At 35.2% G+C, this 20,845-nt stretch overlaps 1 protein-coding gene across 9 annotated transcripts in view; it reads left to right on the forward strand.

The window, feature by feature from the left end:
- TAPT1 (transmembrane anterior posterior transformation 1) overlaps positions 1–20,193 on the forward strand; it is a 49,879-nt gene extending 29,686 nt beyond the window's left edge. For all 9 annotated transcript variants that reach the window (XM_026075642.1, XM_026075641.1, XM_026075640.1 and 6 more), the window contains 7 exons: positions 6,956–7,036; positions 7,933–8,042; positions 9,696–9,755; positions 11,183–11,251; positions 12,713–12,789; positions 16,528–16,688; positions 19,471–20,193. In XM_026075642.1, the coding sequence (XP_025931427.1) occupies positions 6,956–7,036; positions 7,933–8,042; positions 9,696–9,755; positions 11,183–11,251; positions 12,713–12,789; positions 16,528–16,688; positions 19,471–19,700 (788 nt within the window). In that variant the 3' untranslated portion in view covers positions 19,701–20,193. The remainder of the gene's footprint in view (positions 1–6,955; positions 7,037–7,932; positions 8,043–9,695; positions 9,756–11,182; positions 11,252–12,712; positions 12,790–16,527; positions 16,689–19,470) is intronic.
- The last annotated feature ends 652 nt before the right edge of the window (positions 20,194–20,845 follow it).

Here is a 20,845-nt window from a genome sequence, read left to right on the forward strand (position 1 = left end):
TTGTTGTTTAAAAAATAATTTTACCTTCATGTGAATGAGCATTCTGACTTGAATTCCGGGTCTCCCCTATTACTACTTGGTTCAGTAGCATGAGAATGGAATTCTACTTCTAGGAACACTGGTTAAATAGCTAGTTTTTATTTTTAAGGCTCTAAATCAACTTATCAGCTCTGTGCTCAATTTATTTATTAAATAGTAATTTCAAATATAAGTTACAGTATCTAGAGTTTCAGAGTATAGACATTCTGAAGAGTTTCATCTCTTTGTAAAGTTGACTTTGTACTGTATTTACAGTGGTCCCAGAATGCATACTGTTTGGCAATTTTGAGGATGCATCTTGAAATACCATGTTTTTCCAAAAATAATGTAAGGAGATAAAATGAAATAGCTGGCTTGTGAAGAAAAGAATGATTAAAAAAAGCATGTTTCTTAGGACATATCAGAGATGATTTTAAATTGACATGCTAGTAAGATAATAGTAGGTGGTGCTTAGGGGATAAGTGTTAGGCTTCTGGCACTTTGGACTGTGATACTGCTGCTTAGTATAAAATTTGCAAACTTTCTGCCCGAGTGTCTCATCAGGAAAAGATGTTTTAAGTGTCATTTAATGGAGGTTCTTTTTATTAGTGATACTTGCCACCTAAAATATTGCATTCTTGGTTTAAAAAAACAATAATAGCAATAGCACTTTATGGTTGTGCTGGAACTTTTAATTTTTATTATTTTTCTGAACTTTGAATGCTTTTATTTCTATTACTTTTGACAAAAAAAGCAAAAAATATTTATACAGATATGTAAATGAAATAGAATGTCTTCTTTCATTCCAACTACTTTTTTAAAACTGAAAACTTAAACACTTAACAGGAAAAAATAATGTAGCTTTTTTAAAAAAAAAGATGGGTAATTTAGATGTTTTTCAAGTTATGTCTTTAGCAGGCCTGCCTCAGATTTTGAAATCTGGCTCTTGATGTGTGGGATTTTTTTGTTTTTTGTGTGTGTGTTTTTGGGGGGGGGGGGTTGTGTTTTTTTTCCCTTCCTTTGGATGAAAGGCTCATATAGAAAGGTAAATATTTAATGTAACAGAAAAACTAGCTCTTAAATCTTCTTCATAAGTTCTTAAAAGCCAAAAAATGAATAATCTTCCCAGTATGGTTGATGTTCATCATTTTCTAATGGTATGCATTTCTTATGCCAAGGTTTAAACATTTAAAACTATAAAGTGTAACTTCCCAGTGAGAACATCTGAAAGTGATATTCATTGCTGAAATATTCACAGAAAACAAATAGACATTCTCTTAAGTTGTCTCTCGTCAATGAGAGAACTCAGAAAACATCTTACAAGTATGCACTCTCCTATTGTAAAGACGAGTCCTCTTTCTTTGATTGATTTAAGTCTTGAAATAAATGAGGGACTGCTAGTAGAAATGGCTAGTAATTTTCTCCATAAAAAGCACCAGTGATAGTATGCTAGAAGAGATGTTTTATCAATATTTTATTGCTAAGCACTATTATTGAAGACCCATAATGGCAATATCAGGTCTCTGTTTATCACTCAGTGGAAAAAGTGATGCCATTCATTATGTGAAAGTAGATGAGTACATACAAGAGTGCACAGAACAAGCTAGTTTATTCCCTACGAATTGATAACTACCTTTCCTGGAACGCTCCTTAGAATGCTCACAAATAGTGTTTTTTCTCTTAATAGACATAGGACGTAGACAGGTTTTTAGGAAAGCTTTTCATATCTTTGGAAATTGAACTGAAGTAATATTGATCAGTTCTTACTAACAGTGTGATGCAATAAATCTGTTCATTTTCGTGGTAATTTTGTTATCCTTTAAATGTTTTACTTCCTGCAACTGAAACAGAAGTGCATCTTGTATTGGCATACTATGTGTGTTCTGATGCTATTTAAAATTCTTCTTTGTCAGCTAATTCAAATAGAATTTAAGAACTAAAAGGATTCCTTCAAGAAGGATCTAGGAATCATGTCCATAAAAAATAGTTGAACAGACCGTAAGATATAACTTGGTTATCTAATAAATACAAAATTTACTTTCGGTGCTGGAAGTTAACACAGTTCTTGTGGCTTGGATAGTTGTTGGAGACAGTAGCTAAAGAATCTGTGATTTCAGCCATATCTGCTTCTGCGGTTCTGACTTGTCAGCTGCAGCAAAACTACTTCTGCATTGTCACCCTGATTTATTGGCGGACTTGCATGCACTCAAGCAATCTAAGCACTGTAGCCATAGGAGAAAACTATTATACAGGAGACTTAAAATTTAGTTTTTGTTGTAGCAGAAAAAAGATTTCACTAAATCTAAATAGTATAGTCTCTTTTTGAAATAAATACCTGCAAGCTGTGTTTTTGTAGAGTTCAGGATTAGTGAATGAGGAGACCATAATTACCAAGAGAAACTCTTTACTTGTTGAAAGCCCAGCATGCTGCCTTTCTTTATGCTTTTAAATCTGCCTTATTTTAATTTCAAGCTATGCTCCAAACTAATTTTTTAAAAAGCACAGTTGTATCTCATATGATAAAGTGCTTACGTGACACATACATTATTTTCCTCAGTTGACTAACTGGCTAGATTATTCCATGTTTTTAAATCTCGTATCTTAAAAGCTTAACATTATTTACAGTGTTTCTGGAACTTCAGTTTGTTCCTTTTCCATATTTTATAATTTCCTTCAGCTTTGCCAGTTATTTCATTTCCTTTTTTTATCATCTTAATTCTTGTATATTTTTTCTTAATTCTGTTATTTCTGCTTTGTTTCTGATCTTTCAGTCTCCATTTACTTTTGGTCAAAATATTCAAGTCTTAGTTTACCTTTAGTCTCTTGGCTTCAGACTGTTTCTTAATGTGGCTATTTAATTTTCTAATCTAGTTTTTCAATTTAGGGATAAGGATTTTGGAGGCAGGGGTAGGTTTAAAGATAGTCTATCCAATGCCTCTTTACTTCATTCCTTGTTCTGCCTTTGATCTTTCTTAGCTCATTGGTGTTCCAGTCACTTCTTAAAAGACAATTTATAATCCCTGATGCAGGATTCCAGTGTGATGTATCAGGGAATTTGGAAAGAAATAATTGACTGTTCTAAAGACTTTTTTCTACGCAAATGTGTAGAAGTGTCACTTCTGGATCTCTGTGCTTATTCTGGGTCTCCTTGCCATTCCGATTATCATTGGAAAATACTTCTGTTCTTCAGAGTTCAGTTCCTTCATGACTGAGTTCCGGTAATTAGTTGACTGGGATTTTGGCTAGTTAATAACATTTGTCCACACTAGATTCAGTGCTGCTTGAGGAACACCTTTTATTCCCCTGCCGCTTCTTTTTCTGAAATCTTTTACATGTTTTTTAAAAGTGACGATCTTTTCTGACACATTGATTGTCAATTAAATTTGGGGTCTCTGTTGCTATCAGAGCCTTTTGGACAACATTTCTCTATTTTCTTGAATGATTTATAGGAGGTCAGAATGTGTTATTAGTATGGGCACAGATTTCCATTCCAATTGAAATGGAAGCAGGGATGATGGAAGCAGAATGAAAATATCTAAAATCTAGTTTGAATATATTGCCCAATCCTTTTGCTTTGGGCTTTACTTCATGGAACTAATGGCAAGAACTTACTACTTGCTGCTTTTCCTGTTGCATTTACAGTAGTATGCACCTTACTGGCTTTGAAATAAATGTGTACTGAGTGCATTTATATGACAGCCCTAACAAGCTCATATGACTTAGCCTCATGGAGAAAGGAATATAATGGTTAGACTGTAACCCATGATCACTAATCTCCAATACAGTGAGTCTTGGAAGGTCTGATTCTTCCTTTCCCTTGTCAATATACTGAAGTATGTGCTTTCAACAAAACTGAAAAGATACAATCATACCTAGTCGCTTGCACCACCGTTAGATGTACGGAATCACAAGCAGACTCAGTAGCATAATTGTCATGTTTTGAAACAGTCTAAACTGTGTTTTAATGGGGAGTATATTGTATGATGTATGGCCAGACTCAGGGCCTGTGCTATTAAGAGGAGAGTTTAAGCAAGGTGTTAACACATAGCCTATGCGTGGTATGTGCTGACAAGGGATCAGTCAGAGAAATGAATAAGCATATCTGAATTAGTGGTAGATGTCAGTTCTTCAAAACTCAGGAACAGAAACAGTAAGAAATCAAATTTCTTAATCATGTGCTTGTGAAGGTAGCTGAAGACCATTTAAAATGTCCTCTGCTGGTTGTTTTAGCCATCATTTAACCTTGTCTTGTAATGGAAAGGGATATTAAAGCTACACTGTATTCTAACTGAAGATCAGTTTCCAGTGTGTTTATCACCAACGCTTTATGGAATGTTAGAAACCAAATGGAAATGTCAGTATGTTATTAATATCAGTATGTTATTAAGGATCGTCCTGATGGAGAATGAGGACTGGAGATCCCTCTCCCCCTGCCTCCCCCAAATCTTCTTCATGCTAAAGCAGAAAAGAGGTATCTCCTTTTGCCAGTACCTATGACCTTCACAACTGCACCAACAGCAGTGACTTGTCAGTGTTCCCACAGGTTCCCCCATACACTTTCAGGCTTCTTGGAGTAATTTGCTTTCCCTTTCTTTTTTTTGCTCCCTAGCAGTGTAAAGTCTCTAAGAATAAGCTTAGAGACATAGCCTCACTTGCTCCATAGTTCATCACATGACCTGAAAAGTTCCACTATATAGTAAAGGGAACTCCCCTTCCCTATTTAAAAAAAAAAGGGGGGGGGGTTCCTAATGAAATATTATTGGTGTGTACTTTGTGTTTGGAAATTTTAATTGGGATTTAGAAGTGATCACCACTGGCTGTTCCAGATATCCTAGAGCCTCTTCTGCCATTAGCTTTGAGGCTGAAAATGAAATGAATTTATAAATTTGTGGTTACTGTTGAAGCTGCTGTAAAATGCCCTTTCCCCCTTGCTTGCTTCTCTGATTACTCGGCTGATGAGAAATGCTAAGACAAAGAGCAGCCTCACTCATTCCTCTCACTTTGAGTAGCCTTGAGCAGCTGTGTCAGGAGATAAAATGGAGAGGGCAGTGAGAACAGGAAAAATAAGGAGAGGAGAAAACAGGTATCAGCCTGACATCCAGTACTTGAAACTAGTGACAGAGGGGGAAATGCTTATTGTTGCACTATAAAGAGAAAAGGAAGCCCCCAGATTTGTCCCTTCTTGTCAATCCTGGGGACTGGTGAGCAAACACATACCGAAAAGTTAACAAAGGCCGGAAAGACTGGCATAAGTCATGCTTCTAGCATTTGCGTCTGAATTAAGATCCTTCCTTCACGCTTTGGAATTCCTGCTTGTAGCGGCTTCCACGTGATCTGAAATACTGAAGATGGGATCTGTGTGTTGTCTTAAGCAATACTGATCAGTTATGAAACTTAACAGTTTGGAAGTATGCATTATGGAAAACGGGATGAAATTTTTGTAGAGATTTTGGGTGAAAGGCTGAAAACTCAGGGACTGCTTTCATATTGTTAATGATTGCAGTGTAGAACTTGCAATATAGAATATACAGTGTTTAATGATACCTCATAACTAGATTTATCAGAAGATAATCTGTTCTTTTGGTAATTTGGGGTAGTATTTGGTGAACTCAGCAGCACAGAAGAGCATTCCTTGCTTAATCTTTGTTGGTATTATCTGCAGGAAACCAGGAAATTAGGGCCAGTGCTTCACATACGTGGTGGGGTTTTTTTCTAGTGTTGAATTTTATTATACAGGTCATCCCTGTTTCTTCCCCAGTCTGTTCCACAAACATATGCACCCTATTTGCTACTAGTTCTGTGTTGTCTGACCCTCCCCTCCACACCATACTAAGAGATAAGTGTATGTACTGAAGAATATGCCTTTTTACATCTGTGCATGCATCTCATTCTTTTACACTTGAATTTTGTGTGTTCTTCCTCCCCCTCTCCTAGGGAGGTTGTTCTTATTTTCTTTTTGCTTCTTTCTTTCAGGGTTGCCAATATTTTGAAACTTCTTACTGAGGGTTTAAGAAAAGTGATAAAATGAGGAACATTGCTACACTAGAATATAGTAACTGCTGCTGTCAACATTGTCTTTTGGTCTCTAATCCATTAGAAATGGAAGTTCCTAACAATTACTAAGCATACACCAAGAGGTGCTTTGTCCAACTTGGTGCTTGTGTTCTTCTGAACATTTCTTTCTTCTTTCCTTGTTTTCCTTTCATTTTTGACTAAAATCAGTTGGTAGAAAACTCTAGATTGTTTGAACTGCTCATGGAGATCTTGAATCCTTTGGATTCAAAGATGATGTACCCACAGAGAAATACTGTCACATTAACATGTGTCACAAACAATAACAATATCGTCACAGATTTTCATTATAACTGTCTTCTAAAAAGACTTGGTCAGACTTCCTAATTGGTGGTACCCTTACATTTTGGATTAAGTTTTATTCTATCTTTCAATAATACAATTTCAGAAAGTATTTTTAATATGTGGAGAACTTTGCTGATTCCTGGAGCACTCTGTATGGATTGTTGCTGGAAATAAGGTACCAAACTAGAGGAAAAAGCTGTCTGGTCTGTGAGGGCAAGTCACGGGACTTTTATGGTTTTAATAATTTAACTGGTGTATCCTGCTGTTCTCTTTTTAAGGCTGCTGTGGGAAAGACTAGTAGGAATCATCTAGATAAGGTGTAATAGTTCACTTGAGACCCCTTTTTGCACTACTGGTCTGGTATATAACAATTTTGATATCCGAAATCTATAGAAAGTGTTTGCTGTGCAAATTGCTTGAAAGGAGACAGGTGTTTTGTCTCCAAAATCTGATCAAATAATCTGTGGAAAACATCATCAATCTAAGATTTAATAAATGATACAGAATAAACATGCATACATATCTATGGATGCAAATAAATGAATAAATGTTTGGAGTTAACAGCTTTTTTTTTCACTAGATATAAAAGAGAGGTTCACCAATTATGTGCTGCTACTAATTGTATGTCTAAGAAATATGGAACAGTTCTCATGGAATCCAGGTAAGTACACCAGTATAAAAATAAAATTCACGAGTATAGGTAACATTTTAAGACAACTATATTTCTTGCTTACCTTGGCAATGTGAAAGACTGAGGATAAAGGTGACTCTTAATTGAGGAATCTTGACTTCTCAAATATTAAATATTCTCGTTTTTCAAACCTTAGCTTTCTTGTAATATGCTTCTATCAAATGGGATGGAATCACTGTGCTGTTACACTACAAACAAGCAGAGTTATGTTTCAAACACTGTCTTGAGTGATTTCCTCCCACCCCTCCCCTTTCCTGAAAGCGCACTGAGGATGAAGGATACCCTAGACAAATTTATTTTGTGAGGCTATTGAGATGGAAATGTGTGAGATTCTGTAAAAACTTGTTTGTAATGTAATAGTAATAATACTTTGGGTTTTTAATACTATATTGAATAAATATTGGGTCAGTATTAGATTTTATTTTAATAAGGAGTATTAAAACTTTAGTTTAATAATGTTGAGCCCATGTCTGTGTGATGTATTTTGATTGAATGTTACCAATCAACCTAAATCTTACATTAAGCATCCAAGAGGCTAAAACTGCAGGTGCTTTGTCTATTACTCCTATACACTAAGCACCTACTATCTAATATGTGTAAAGATTGTCTTCCTAGTCAAAATAAAGCTTTACAGTTTAAAGGCTGTAGAATCTGATCCTTGTTGTGGCATAATTGCATAGTGCTGATCTCTTTCTAGAGCAATTATGGGGTAAGAATTTGCACAGTAACTGCTGAGGGGTGGCATAAGGTTGCAGATACTGCTTCAGACTCTGAGGATTTTTGTCTGCTGAGCACAAGTTCTGTAATTGTCATTTTGAGTATTGGTGTCAATTTAAATGGTCTAACTTGCTTTTTCCAACCTTCAGATCATCTTTGGGTGTTATTCCCAGATGTTTGCATGGTGATTGCTTCAGAAATTGCAGTGGATATTGTGAAACATGCCTTTATAACAAAATTCAATGACATCACAGCAGATGTAGGTATCCTGTTTGGAAAGCTGAATGCTATTTTATTTTGCTAATATTTTTTTAAATATTAAGATTTAATCCAGGGCAGAAAATGTAACAATCTTGTTACTTTCTTATATAGGATTTTTTCATTTGGGAAAGCTTGATAGTAATTTCCTGATAGAGTGTACTTTTGAGGATGTCTTTAATGTGCAACAAACACCTCTGCTTCTAAATTAGTAGTTCCAGATCCATAAATTAGTTGAAACAGGTGTGTAACAATTCACATAATAGTCACAATTCATATAACTGGCAGATCATTTTGTGAAGCAATTGCTATTTAAATTTACAGAATTTTACTTTTTTTTATATATTTTGCACAGAGCTTGTACCTTTTTTCTAAACAAAAATTATTGTGGGTTAAAATACAGGCTTTAAAAAATTTTTTTTGTGAGGTTGCTGAATCTTGCCTGTATATGAAAGGTGGAATCTAGAGACAGAAATATTTTCCGTTTTCCTCTGTCCTTGCAGCACTAATATAAAGTAGGTTAGCTGTTTGTTTCCTGTTCGTATAATTTCTTAGGACATATATCATGCAGTCCTTTTTTTAAGGTAGTAGATGAGGTCACTTATTGTGTAGTAACGGGCATGATACATTGGCCATTTGTCTTGAATGTTAATGTGTGAATTCAAATGTACTTGATAAATTTGTGAAGAGATGAATTAGTGTGTTTTTTCACTATTAAAATCACTCTTCAGTAAATGAGGTCAAAACTTGGAAGTGCTATCATTTTCAGCATCTCTAAAGTAACCGTATTGTGTGGTGTAGAAACAAGTTTAATACATGTACTTAATAAGCTCCCTTATGCCAGAGGCATTTATGCATGCCCTACTTTCATACAGAAAGTGCAGAAAAGAGAAATAATGAAGTCATGCTAGCCAAAAATACAGCATGCCTCAGTGTGCTGAAACGGCTGTGGGGGGTGAGGGTGACAGTTTTTTGCAAGGTTTATTTAACAAACCTTCTATTTTATAGTATGAAGTTTTAAAGATTTACAGCTGCTAGGCCCGATTATCTCTCCCCCCCCCACCGAAGTTTTGAGCACCTGTAGTGCAAGCTGCCCTGCCAGTTATTCTTAAAATAGATACTTTGCTGTCTTAATAGGCAAAACTATTTTAAAAAGAAAAGAGAAAAGCTGCTTTCATCTTCCTGTTGCAATGCCCTTTCTTTATGAGGTCCCTTGTTTAGTCTATTAGTAAGTTTGTTCATTTGTTTAATTTGATCCCAGTGCTGTTTTTATGTAGCTTAAAACAAATGAATTTCATGAGAAAGGTGAACGTTACTTCTCTCATTTATAGTGTTACTGATTATGCTCAAATTGGTAAGAAATACTTCATAAAGTCTCATTCAAATCCTAAAACCTTACAGTGGTGTGTTATATACATGTGTTTGTGTGTATATATTAAAATTACTCAAATTATTTTATCACAGAAATACAGACTCATCTGTGGGTGAAGGATGCAGTTACACCTCCTGAAAACTAGGTCTGACTCCTTCAGTTAGTGCATAAACACTTATAATACTCTTACTACAGAAATATTTCAGTAATAAAACTCTGTTGCTTCTATATAGTGTGATAACAAAAATTAGTCACGCATCTGTTGTGCTGGATTTTTTCCAGGTCTACAGTGAGTACAGAGCCAGTCTTGCATTTGACCTTGTTAGCAGCCGACAGAAAAATGTAAGCCTGAAAATGAAGGCATTTTCTTTTATTAACTAACATAATCGTTATGGGAAATACCAGAACAAAAATACTTTTGGATCTCTTTCACCCCTATAACATTGACATTGTGCCCCCCCTTTTTTTTTAAACAAGCGATAACATGAATATTTCCTTGTAATTATATTATTCTCATTTTTATCCTATTGTTCAGGTCAATTGCAATAGACTTTACTTGATTTTTTTTTTTGGGGGGTGGGGGAGTGGGGTTGTTTTTTGAGAGAAGATTTCCAAATAGACTGATAGTCAGGATGAATAACTTTGACATTTTTTGAGAGGTGTGGGAATTAAGTAGGCTCAACAAGACTCTTGAGATAACTTTAAACACCCATTCTTCCCATTTTATTTTTAACTACGTTATATCAAAATACAGTGTTCATTAGGAATTTATACTATTTTTTCACACATAGCATGCACAGATGTTTAGGATATAAATGCTTTTATCATGCATGTTATTCCTATGGTATGGGTATTTACAGAACATAGTGTTTGTTTTAGGTTTTCTTTTTTTTTTACTACTACTTGTTTTTGGAAGACTATTTACAATGCACCTTTCCTGGATGAGAGTCTTGCATTGCCCTAACTGTTAATGAACTTTGTTATTTATAACTTAACTTATGTAGCTTTCCTGGGCCTGTGCAATAGCTACTTCTAGGAATGCAGTAGCTATACCTCATAAAAAGTTTGACAGCTTCAGTTACCACACAAATTAATTAATAAATTGTTAATAAAAAAAATCAGTTGGAAAGTTCTGAAAATTGTATTAGTTTTTCTAATGACCCTCTGAGGAAAATGAGCATTTACAATTCTACCTAATTCCAGCATGGAGTTCTCAATACTGCATGAAAGTTGTCATGCAGAGCAGCTGTGATTTGAGTGCAAGTGTAAACATACTTTTAAAATGATTTTTAAGACAGTTATCTTGAGGCTAATTATAGGTGCTTGTAGAATGATTTTTAAAATCACTACTGTGATGGATAATTGCATTTTTATCCGTGTTGTGGGTTTATCTGTTTAGTGTTTGAGGATCAAAGTCAAATTAATACAAAAAACATCTTTAAATAAGCTGGTTATAATGTATAGATGAAATAGTGTGTTTGGATTCAATGTCCTAATTGCTCTTGATTTAGAGATTTGTATTATACTTTAATTGCTCTTGATTCAGAGCACTGTAGCTAATCTTACCAGTCATATTAGTATTATTTGTTTGTGTGAAAGTACAGTTATCTGCATTTACATTTCAAAAGTTGAATAGGCACACTTTATACTACTGTAGTGTTTATTAGCAGAGATTGATATTTATCTAGAGGGTGTGCCAAGCTAAAATAAGCTCATTCCTTTGTATAAATAGTTCACTATTCTTCCTCTTTCTTTTTTCCCTTTTCTAGGCATATACAGATTATAGTGATTCGGTTTCCAGAAGAATGGGTTTTATTCCTCTTCCACTGGCTGTTTTAGTAAGTCATATCTTCTTTCCTACCGCCATTTTCTGTCAATATCTCATTTTGTTGAGAACACATGCTTGAGATAGCTAGGTCACTTTGTAAGGATGAAACAATCACCTTTTTAAATAACTGAAAGGATGCTACAAGGTTGATTTAGCGTTCAGTATAACCTACATCACATACTAATTGTGATTTCATAAATGTGTTACTGTTTATAGCACACTGGGCATAAAAGGCTGAGTATAGATTAATATTACAGAATTTATAAGCACTTGGATTGTTGCAGTGGAATTGCACTACATCTGTGCTTATTAAACATTTATTCCTTTTGGCAAGTATCCTGTTCATTCACTCAGAATAGTCAAAGCAGCTGGCTGCCAGAAGGTTAGCAGTACTGTACTGTTTTTTCATATTCTTTATAAAAGTCCTTGTAGTTGTCCCTGCAATGTTATGTTCAATGTCTCAGTTTTCTTTTTTATGGGGAAACTGAGCTTCTGAGCTGTGGTAGCATAAATGATTCTGAAATACTTGCCCCGTCTGTTACATGGACATGCTGTTAAAAAAATGAATCACTTCATTATTGGAATGGTGTCCATGTGCTGTCTGTTCTGAATTAACTATTGCAGAATGTTTTCTGTAAATCGTCGCTATGATTTTTCTCTGTGCACACATGTAGACAAGCAGTAGTTGTCATGATACTGGGAATGTGTCCTTGCTTTGCCAGCAGAGGTGTTAATTTATAATATTTCTGGAAGACTGGCAATGTAAGTTGCTGTGTGGGGTGGGGGGTTTTGTGCCTTTTTTTATTTTTTTAAATACAGTGTTTTCCCTTGAAGATGGGGAAGGATACTACTGACAGTTTTTTTGTCTAGTTTTTATCCAGGATTTAAAAAAAAAAAAAAAAAAAGAAAAAAAAGTCTGAAGTACCTCCAATCAGAATTGGATTGAAATGCCTTTCTCAAGTTAATTGTGTTCTTAAATGTTATCTTGGATAATAAATTTAACATGAACTGAAATGCTTTGCTAACCTGGAACCCTAACCACCACAAACTGCAATAAACCTGAGATTTTTAGGATGGTCTGCTGCTACAAGTTGGGATTTATATGCTGCATCTACAAAACAGTGCTATATTCAAATTATTATAACCAGTGTTTCACACTTTACTGTTTTATTTAATTTTTTTGGTGTTTTTTTGGTTTATGTTACATCAAAGTCAAAATGTTGAAGTAAGAATTAGTAGACTAGTTTTGACAAAGTTACAACTGGTCTTCAAAGTCAATTAGTAGCAGATGCTAGTACAATATTTATTCAAACCAAAACCTTGAATAATCGCTGCTATCAAGGGAAACAGAGTAAATTACGACCAATGTTTCTATTTTTGTCTTGAACTTACCCAATGTGAAAAGTCCCTTATAATATTCTGTTAATTGCATGGTGTATATTTAACTGTTTAACTTTTATCTTTAAAACAGCTTATCCGAGTTGTAACAAGCTCGATAAAAGTACAAGGAGTCTTAGCCTATGCTTGTGTTGTGCTGTTCTATTGTGGGTAAGTACTTACCATTGTTTGAACTTTTGTTGATACTTCTAGGTATAAATAAGTATTGTGGCCAAGAAAAGGCGAAAATCTGTGCCTTTTAAGATACGTGGGCAAGTATGTAAGGTGTCATCCTTGTACAGTTATGCACATCTGAATTTAAATAGAGCATTTTATATGTGCATTTTTAATATAGAAGATTTAGTAAACATGTTTAAGGTAAATTTTGAGTTATTCTATGCTGTAATAATTTGTGGTGAGGGTAGTTATAGCCAAATAGTTGTTGCAAGGACTCTCAGAATTCTGTGCAATACAAAAATTATTTAAATTACAGTGTAGGAATTTGTTTAGCAAAGGGCGGATTTGATTTATGTTGAATTTTGGTAACATAGCAGATACTAGCCTAACTGTGAATAGAAGGGCATTTCTTTGAGAAAGCTCCAGTTTTAGCGTACATTTCATCTAGATCTGAATAGAATCTCTCTCAATTGACAGGAGACTGTATACTACTGCCTGTAGTCTCTGCGTGCCATGCTTTTGCTTTTAAGATACTCATGCAGTCTGTTTTTTACATTCAAGTTTTCATCCAGAACTATTCCTCAATGGAAGAAATGATTGCAAGTAAATATAAAAGACTCTCGCTCATAAATGGACATTGAAATAGAGTTCAGACTGGACCCTCAGTACCACAACTGTATTTGAGTATTTGGATATTAGAGTCCTCAATAAATAACTTCAATAATGCAAAAAAATTAATGGGAAACTAATTGAAAGAAGTTATACTGACAGATGAGATGTGTGTTTGCACTTTAAATCCAATCTACTTTGCCTGTCTTGAGGAACTGGCTGTATATTGTATGGTGATTACCAGTTTCTGGGAAGGCTGCTTACTGACCTGCATGAGCATTTGTGTTCCCTCAGTACTGATTTGTTCTGGAAGAGTGATTGCCCATAAAACTGACTGCGAAGAGTTAAGTGACTCAAATGGCTGGGGCACAAAGAATAAAGGATATTCTGTAGTGATCCACATGGCAATTCACATAGTGGCTATTCATACCTGCTCAGAATTGCAGAAACTGTCCCTCCCAATGCCCCGCCAAGTAGTTTTTGTACTTGAAGGCAGCAAGACTTGGGAATGAGACAGAAGTGGAAGACTTCTAAGTCTGGCGCAGAGGGTTCTTCAGGCTCACTGGAAGAGAGAAGTCTGCTGGTTTAGAATACCGTATCAAAAGAATGGGATCACTGCATGTTTTTGTGACTAGATAAATCATACCAGCTCACTCCTTTCTTTACTCTGACCATAATTTGAAGGAAAGGCAGAATTTGGGCTGGTGTGTCCAGTGTACATCAGAATAGAGATGCTTCTCTTTAGTGTAGGATAACTAGAACCTTAAGATACTGTAAACAGGCCAGACGTTAAACTGTTAGCCATGCTCTTCTGCCATACCTTGAGATTTTCCCCAGCATAGCATGTGCAGTGCCCATATTCTCCCCAAAGCTAGCCCTAGGTAATTGAAAGGATTAGCCCCTGATCATCACATTCATGCTATGGTGTACCCGGTTCAGCACCTTCATATTGCTCAGTGTTTTTCCCAATATATGTAATCCTCTACATCTACTACTTCGGTTCTGTGGCCAGTCCTGGATTTTCACAGTCTCTGTGGCTTGGAGGGCAGGAAGAAGTAATGTTATTAGCGTGCAGAATAAATTGCTGCTATTTGGAAGTGTGGTTGCTCATTACATCCGTGGGGAAGCTGTAGTGTGCCACAAATTGGAGTCAAGGACAGTATGTTTTCTGGGATGGGGGAGAATTGTCAGAAAAGGTGAAGAGGCAGCAATGAGGACCGACTTCGGAACTTTGGGCCAAAAAGATTGTCTTGGACTGGATTCAGGCCTGCAGTTTGAGAGTTTTACCTTTAGGTTGCAAGAATAAAGACATTTGTGGCTTATTTTCACTCTAAGGAAAAGTGAAAAGGGGTTTTTTTAGCTTCTGCCATGATTTCAGATTTGGAGCTAACTCAGCTCCTACATCTTCCAAGTAATTTGTATTCTGAACACAAATTTCAGTTTTGTCTTTTGTATTGATATTTAGCAATAGTAATGCTGTATATGACAGTACTCAGGACTCTTGCCCTGCTTTTGAAACCTGAGTTTTCTTTTTCTAGGACTTTGAACAATTTCAGACTTACCTGGTGTTTAGAAACTTGAGCCTGGGGTGGATCAGGGTAAAGAAAGAGGGAGAATCACTAGAAAATTCTATATAGTTTTCCATGAGATGCTACAACTGATACAGTGAAGAGTTGACTTACTGCCTCTTCAGCTTCTGATTTCTTTAAATCAAAATAGGATCATGTCTTAAACACCTACTTTTACGGGGGGGGGAAAGCACATATTGCTCAAACTTATTAAAAATGGAGGAGAGCTGCTCTCAACTCAGTAACAAAATCTGTCCTCATAACCTAATAAGATTGTAGAGAACCATGGCTTTCAACTTGTATAAAATGGTATCTTCTTTATGGTTGCTAGGATAACTAAAATGACAGTTTCTTTTGAACACTGAAAATGGTCTGCTCTGCCTGTTCTTCCATTTCTCTAAATGCCTTATTTCTGAAAGTGAATGTGTTGCATAAAATTCCCTTAGAAATGCTGGGTACTTCATTTTTCTATTTGACATGTTCTGACTACGGTAATGCAGTGAGAGATAGTGCAATTGCTGCTGAAGTATGCTTGGGTCACTTTATGATTAAGCAGTTAGACCCACTCCATGGATTTTAATCTGCAAATGTTCATTTATCTCCAAGTCATCTTTTTAGTCTATTACGTCTAAAATAAACACTTTCAGGGAGTGGAGAATGAATTTAGACTCTGCATTTGGATCCTTTTTTTGTTATATAGGTTGATATGTGTAGAGAATATTTATATTTATCCTACAGAGGATAGATAGCTATTTCAGTGTTCTTCTGTAGTGAGCTTTCTGTGCTTTCACCTTTGGAGTGGACATTGATCTGCTACAGGCCTAGCATATAATGTAACATTAATGGAACTTATATTTTACAAAACCCATTTGAGCTGTAATCTTAGTGCTAGATGGTAGACAAACCTTCCTGTTCTTCAAATGAGAAGATGGGTCTAAGGGATTTAAGTGGTTTGCTGAACTTCATGCTGCAAATTGGTGACAACAGAAAAAGAATCTGCTATCACTGGACCGTGCTATGATGACAGTGCAGTGCTGCCTCTTAGAATTTGTTGAGTTTTATGAGATGTCTTTTGTAATATGAAGAAGGACTTAATGTAGCCTGCAGTTTATTAAAGTTAGGTATTTGAGTTCTTGTGATTTAAGTCCACTAGTGATCCTTGGCTGGGCAACACTGAAGGCTACAGTTTCAACAGTAGCACATTTAATAGTGGACTTGCTCCTTCAAGGGCCCTTTCTAGTTCTGTGTTTAAATATTTGATGTATTAAATGGCTGCTGAACTGTCCTTTTAGTCATTTTGTTGAACAATGATAAACAGTATAAAACTTAACATTTTCTTCTAAATGCCTTCTGGAATAAAAGGTGGTGGGTTTTTTTTTTTAAGTATTAGGTCTGAAACAAATTGTTGAGAAAAGGAAGTTATGTTTTTGATCTTGCTATTGAAGGGATTTAATTTATTAGATAATCCTTCCAAGACAGCAGTAACCATATGCAATTATTTTTATTATGAATACTTGGTATTGCAGATATATAAATAAGTCTTTTTGTTTTTCAGGTTAATATCTCTAAAAGTCCTTAATAGTATTGTTTTGCTGGGGAAATCATGTCAGTACGTAAAAGAGGCAAAAATGGAGGAGAAATTGTTCAATCCTGTCCTGACTGCCACCCCAGGGAAGCCAGTCAGTAAACCGCAAAGCAAATTTAAATTTACCCAAGGTAAACTTAACTGTTTGGTTTTGTTTTCAAATGTAATGAAACAAATTGCTTCCATATTAAACTTCATATTAAATAAGGTGTATGACGTTGTTTATGACAATAGGCCCCTTGCTGAACTTTGATTGTACAATATAGCAGCTGTGAACACTTGTCTCTAAGTATAACAGAACTTCTAGCTGATGTCTCATCTTTTGCATATGATTTTCTTCTCTGTAAGATCCCACCCTGATACATGGAGGAGATGGAAATATCAGGACAGTAGCATGTTTTGTTCGAAAATATCACTACACAAATAAGTAAATATTTAAGTGTCACCACCTGGCAGGTTGAGGAAGTGTTCCATGCATTTCTTATGGAAATGAATGTAAAACGTGGTACACAATAGATATAATTTATAATGCTAATGAATGGAAGGAATGAAAAACTTTATGAAATCTGAATAGGAATTTCAGATGATTTCTGAGAGCACCCTTCTTGTCTCAAGTCTGTTGTGCAGTGTGGATTTCTTGTTTGGGTCCTCAGCGTTAGCTGTTAAAGTACTGTTACACTGCTTGTTAATAATGTAATGGGGCATTATATTATATTCCTGTGACACATTATAGAAGGAAAACAAACCTTCATTGTTGCAGTCAACTGAGTTGGGTTGTATATCTTCTCTGTGAAGAATTCAATGTGAGATCCCTAGAGAACATAACAGTAAGGCTTTTATTGTGTTTGCTCTGTTTCTTGCCAAAGACTTGAACAGCTTGAAATTTAAGGTGCTTATTAGTCGTCATAGTGTCTTGCCAGCAATAGTAGAGTTAAGAATCTGTTAGTGTTTCAGTCATAAATCCCTATATCTGAACTCAGTCAAATCACATCAGACTGAAACTTGGTGCATACTTTTTTGATAGTTTTAAATTCATAGAATTACTTTAGTTTCATGAAAGAATGTAATATGTATTGGTCTGAATGCCTTTTGCATTTCAGTAGAGGGCTCTAATAAAGGTTTTGATAATGTTTTAATTAAACATGTTAATAGTACACTTGGATATGGAACTTAATAAGCCATACTTAAAGACTGACCCTTGAAAAACCTGCTGCTCACAGTAAATAAATCCTGAAGACTCTTTTTAGCTGAAGCATCAGCGAGCTTACCAGCTCAGTCAGCAGAGATTTTTATTCCCTCAAATGAAAAAAATTTAATTAGAAAGTAGCAATCAATAAGCTTTTGCTAATGTTATTTAGACTATTCTTAACTTTCATAAGTGTTAAAAATTGAGCTTTCAGCAGTTTATCCAGTAATATATACCTTTTAATAGGTCTTTATTTACTAGAAACCTCAATTATGTAAAAGAATGATTTCAGCTTCCCCAGCTTCTGTGTCTCCATTACTGCTGGGTTCTGCAGTATTGATTAATCCCTGTGCCCACTTATCAGGTTTGTGCAGTACAAACTCTGTACCAATCTCTCACTACAATGAGCATAAGGGAATTAATCTGTAGTCCACTTTCTAGGGGCTTATAATGTAAGTTAGTTTATTTTCTTGAGAATTTCCATTTTTTCCCCAGGAAGTTGAAAATTTTGAGGGATAAAGTTTCATACTTCTTGAATAATGGGAATTCTAATCACTGGTAATCATTTGTAGCTGACCAGTTACTTCTCTGGAAGTTGCTTGGTTAGAAAATACTTCTTTGTCATGAAGCTTTACAGTTAGCATTATTTGTCTCCTTTCTTGATGCAAATGCAGTACCCTTGACTTGCGTAAAAGTGTAAAGAATAATCTATTTGCCTAGAAGTAGTAGATGGTATACTGTGAAGTGATGCTATAAAGAAGAAAGTTTCTTTTTTATAGTAGCTTAATTTATATAGTGCTGATATATCTCTGAAAATAGCTGTTCCAGTTACTACTGTTCCTGTCAAATAATGTTTTCTTGGATTTGTTTCCAGTACTCTCAACAGCAGTCAGATTTTTTCAGTTTCCTTTAGAGACAATAACTCAGATTTTAAGAGGAGCAAGCAAGTAATGAAATGTGATCTCCTCACTTTCCTATGCATTTTAAGTATTATAAATTTTTTAGTAAAACATAGAAACAACACATGGATTTTATGCAAATATCTTAATTTAATGGAGTCAGCGTTGAATTCCATTGAAGTAAGAGGCAGGAATCTTGCAATAAAAATAGACATCTTCAATGAACTGCTTTAGAATCCAGTGCTGTAAGTGTAGCACGGCCAGAGTCATTTATTAGTTATCCCTAGAGCAGTCAGGTTTATTCTACATATGTAGAGGTTTAGACATATTTGGTTTCTTCTAGAGAAACTCCTTTTATACATTCCAGTTGAAAATGTGCGCTTCACATAGTGACTGTAGAAAATCTTTCCACATAAGCCGACGAAAATAAGTACATAAGCCAGAAGAAGGCAGAGTGCAACTTCTGACTGCTTGTTTTATTGTATCCTTTTATATATCTTACATAATCTGCTTCTTAGGCTCTTGCTCCTTCTCTGAAGTTCTGTAAAAGGATAAAAATGAATTTTACCAGTTTAGGAAAGTAGAGTGGTTAATAAGGAAATCTGCCTTCTGGTAAAAACTAAGAAGAGGTAGTGACTTGGTAGCTATTAAAGTTACCTGGCTTCCACAAATTATTCTTCTGTTGCTTCTGCTGCTTTGATGCATCTCACTTTCAGGACAACTTTGGATGAATCTGGATGTTACATCAGTTTGTATTAGATGATGCATCAGTATGCCTGTGTCACATTCATGATCATCTTTGTAATTATCTGTCTCCTCTTCCAACAGGAATTTTCACAGATGAAAACGGGTCTACATCAGTTACCAATCAACCTGTGCATCAGAAAGAGAATATGCCAACTTTACTTGTAACGAGCAGTTCTGATCAATTTCTCACAACTCCTGATGGAGAAGAAAAAGATATAAGCCAAGAAAGTTCAGAATTAAAACACAGGTCTTCAAAGAAAGATTTGTTGGAGATAGACAGGTTTACTATCTGTGGAAACAGAATTGACTAATTTTGGGGGGGGTTTTTTGTTTTTTTTTTTGTTGTTGTTTTTGTTTTTTAAATCAATGTGCTAAGGATACTGAGCTGTTGGGACAGCAGATGCTACCAGAATGGACAGTTGCCAAAAAGGCACATAAATATTTATTTAAAAACTTAAATTATTAATGGCAAACAAATATTAATTTCTTTCTACAAGTAACTTGGCTTGGTGTCAGGTCAAGTAAGCAGTCTCTAACTTGCCTCTTGGAAAATGTGGTGGATCGTGAGTCTCTAGCCTGGTGGCAGAGCTGCAGTATCGCTTTTCTGGAAGATAGACTGGGAAAACGATAGTCCCGTTTTGCATTACAAAACCATGCTTCCAGAACATACTACTTTTCATGAAGGTTCCTCCAATGTAAGGATATTCCTGGAAATGTACGACAACTTTACAGGAAGCTTGCCTTCCCAGTTATGTTGTTTTATTAAACATCTGCAAACAGAATTCAAAACTTGTAGTTGTCAATGAATACATAAAAAAGCACTCGTACATTAAACTAAGTCAAGACAGATATTCTTGTCATCAGAAAAATCTTTTCAAGATGTATCTGAACTACTCAGAATAAAATTGTCTTTAAATGCAAGATATACTGCATAGTATTTTATCTAAATACTAAACACCGAGGAAAAAGATCATAAATAAAAAATATAGTGAAGGTTCTGCTTAACTGTGCAAATATGAAGCATAATCATTTCTTGTGTTCAGTTATGTCCTGCCAAGCAAACTATTTATAAAATTATTTTTTAAAGCTGAGGACTTCTTGTTGCTATGTAAAAAATAATAAAAGGGCACTTCTATATACTAAGGGAAGGCAATGTTAATTGCCGCAAGCAGAAGGAGTGTTGCATTGGATCTGTATGGCATTAATGCAACAGAAACGAATCATTACACTGCATTTTGGGTTTAACTCTTTAAGAATGATGTCTCTGTATTAACTTGCTTGAGAATGTCTATGATAGCTCGAATGGACAATCAAATTGGAATTATCCATTTTAATAGATGAGTTTTAGTCAAACTTAAGTAGATGGACTAGACTTATAAAGTTCATTTAAGCATTACAATGCATCTTAAGCTCTCCTCACACCAGAAATAATGGGAGAATTCATGAAAGATGATAT

Source organism: Apteryx rowi, unplaced genomic scaffold, assembly GCF_003343035.1.
Source record: "Apteryx rowi isolate R43461 unplaced genomic scaffold, aptRow1 scaffold_409, whole genome shotgun sequence".
In the NCBI taxonomy this organism is placed as follows: domain Eukaryota; kingdom Metazoa; phylum Chordata; class Aves; order Apterygiformes; family Apterygidae; genus Apteryx; species Apteryx rowi.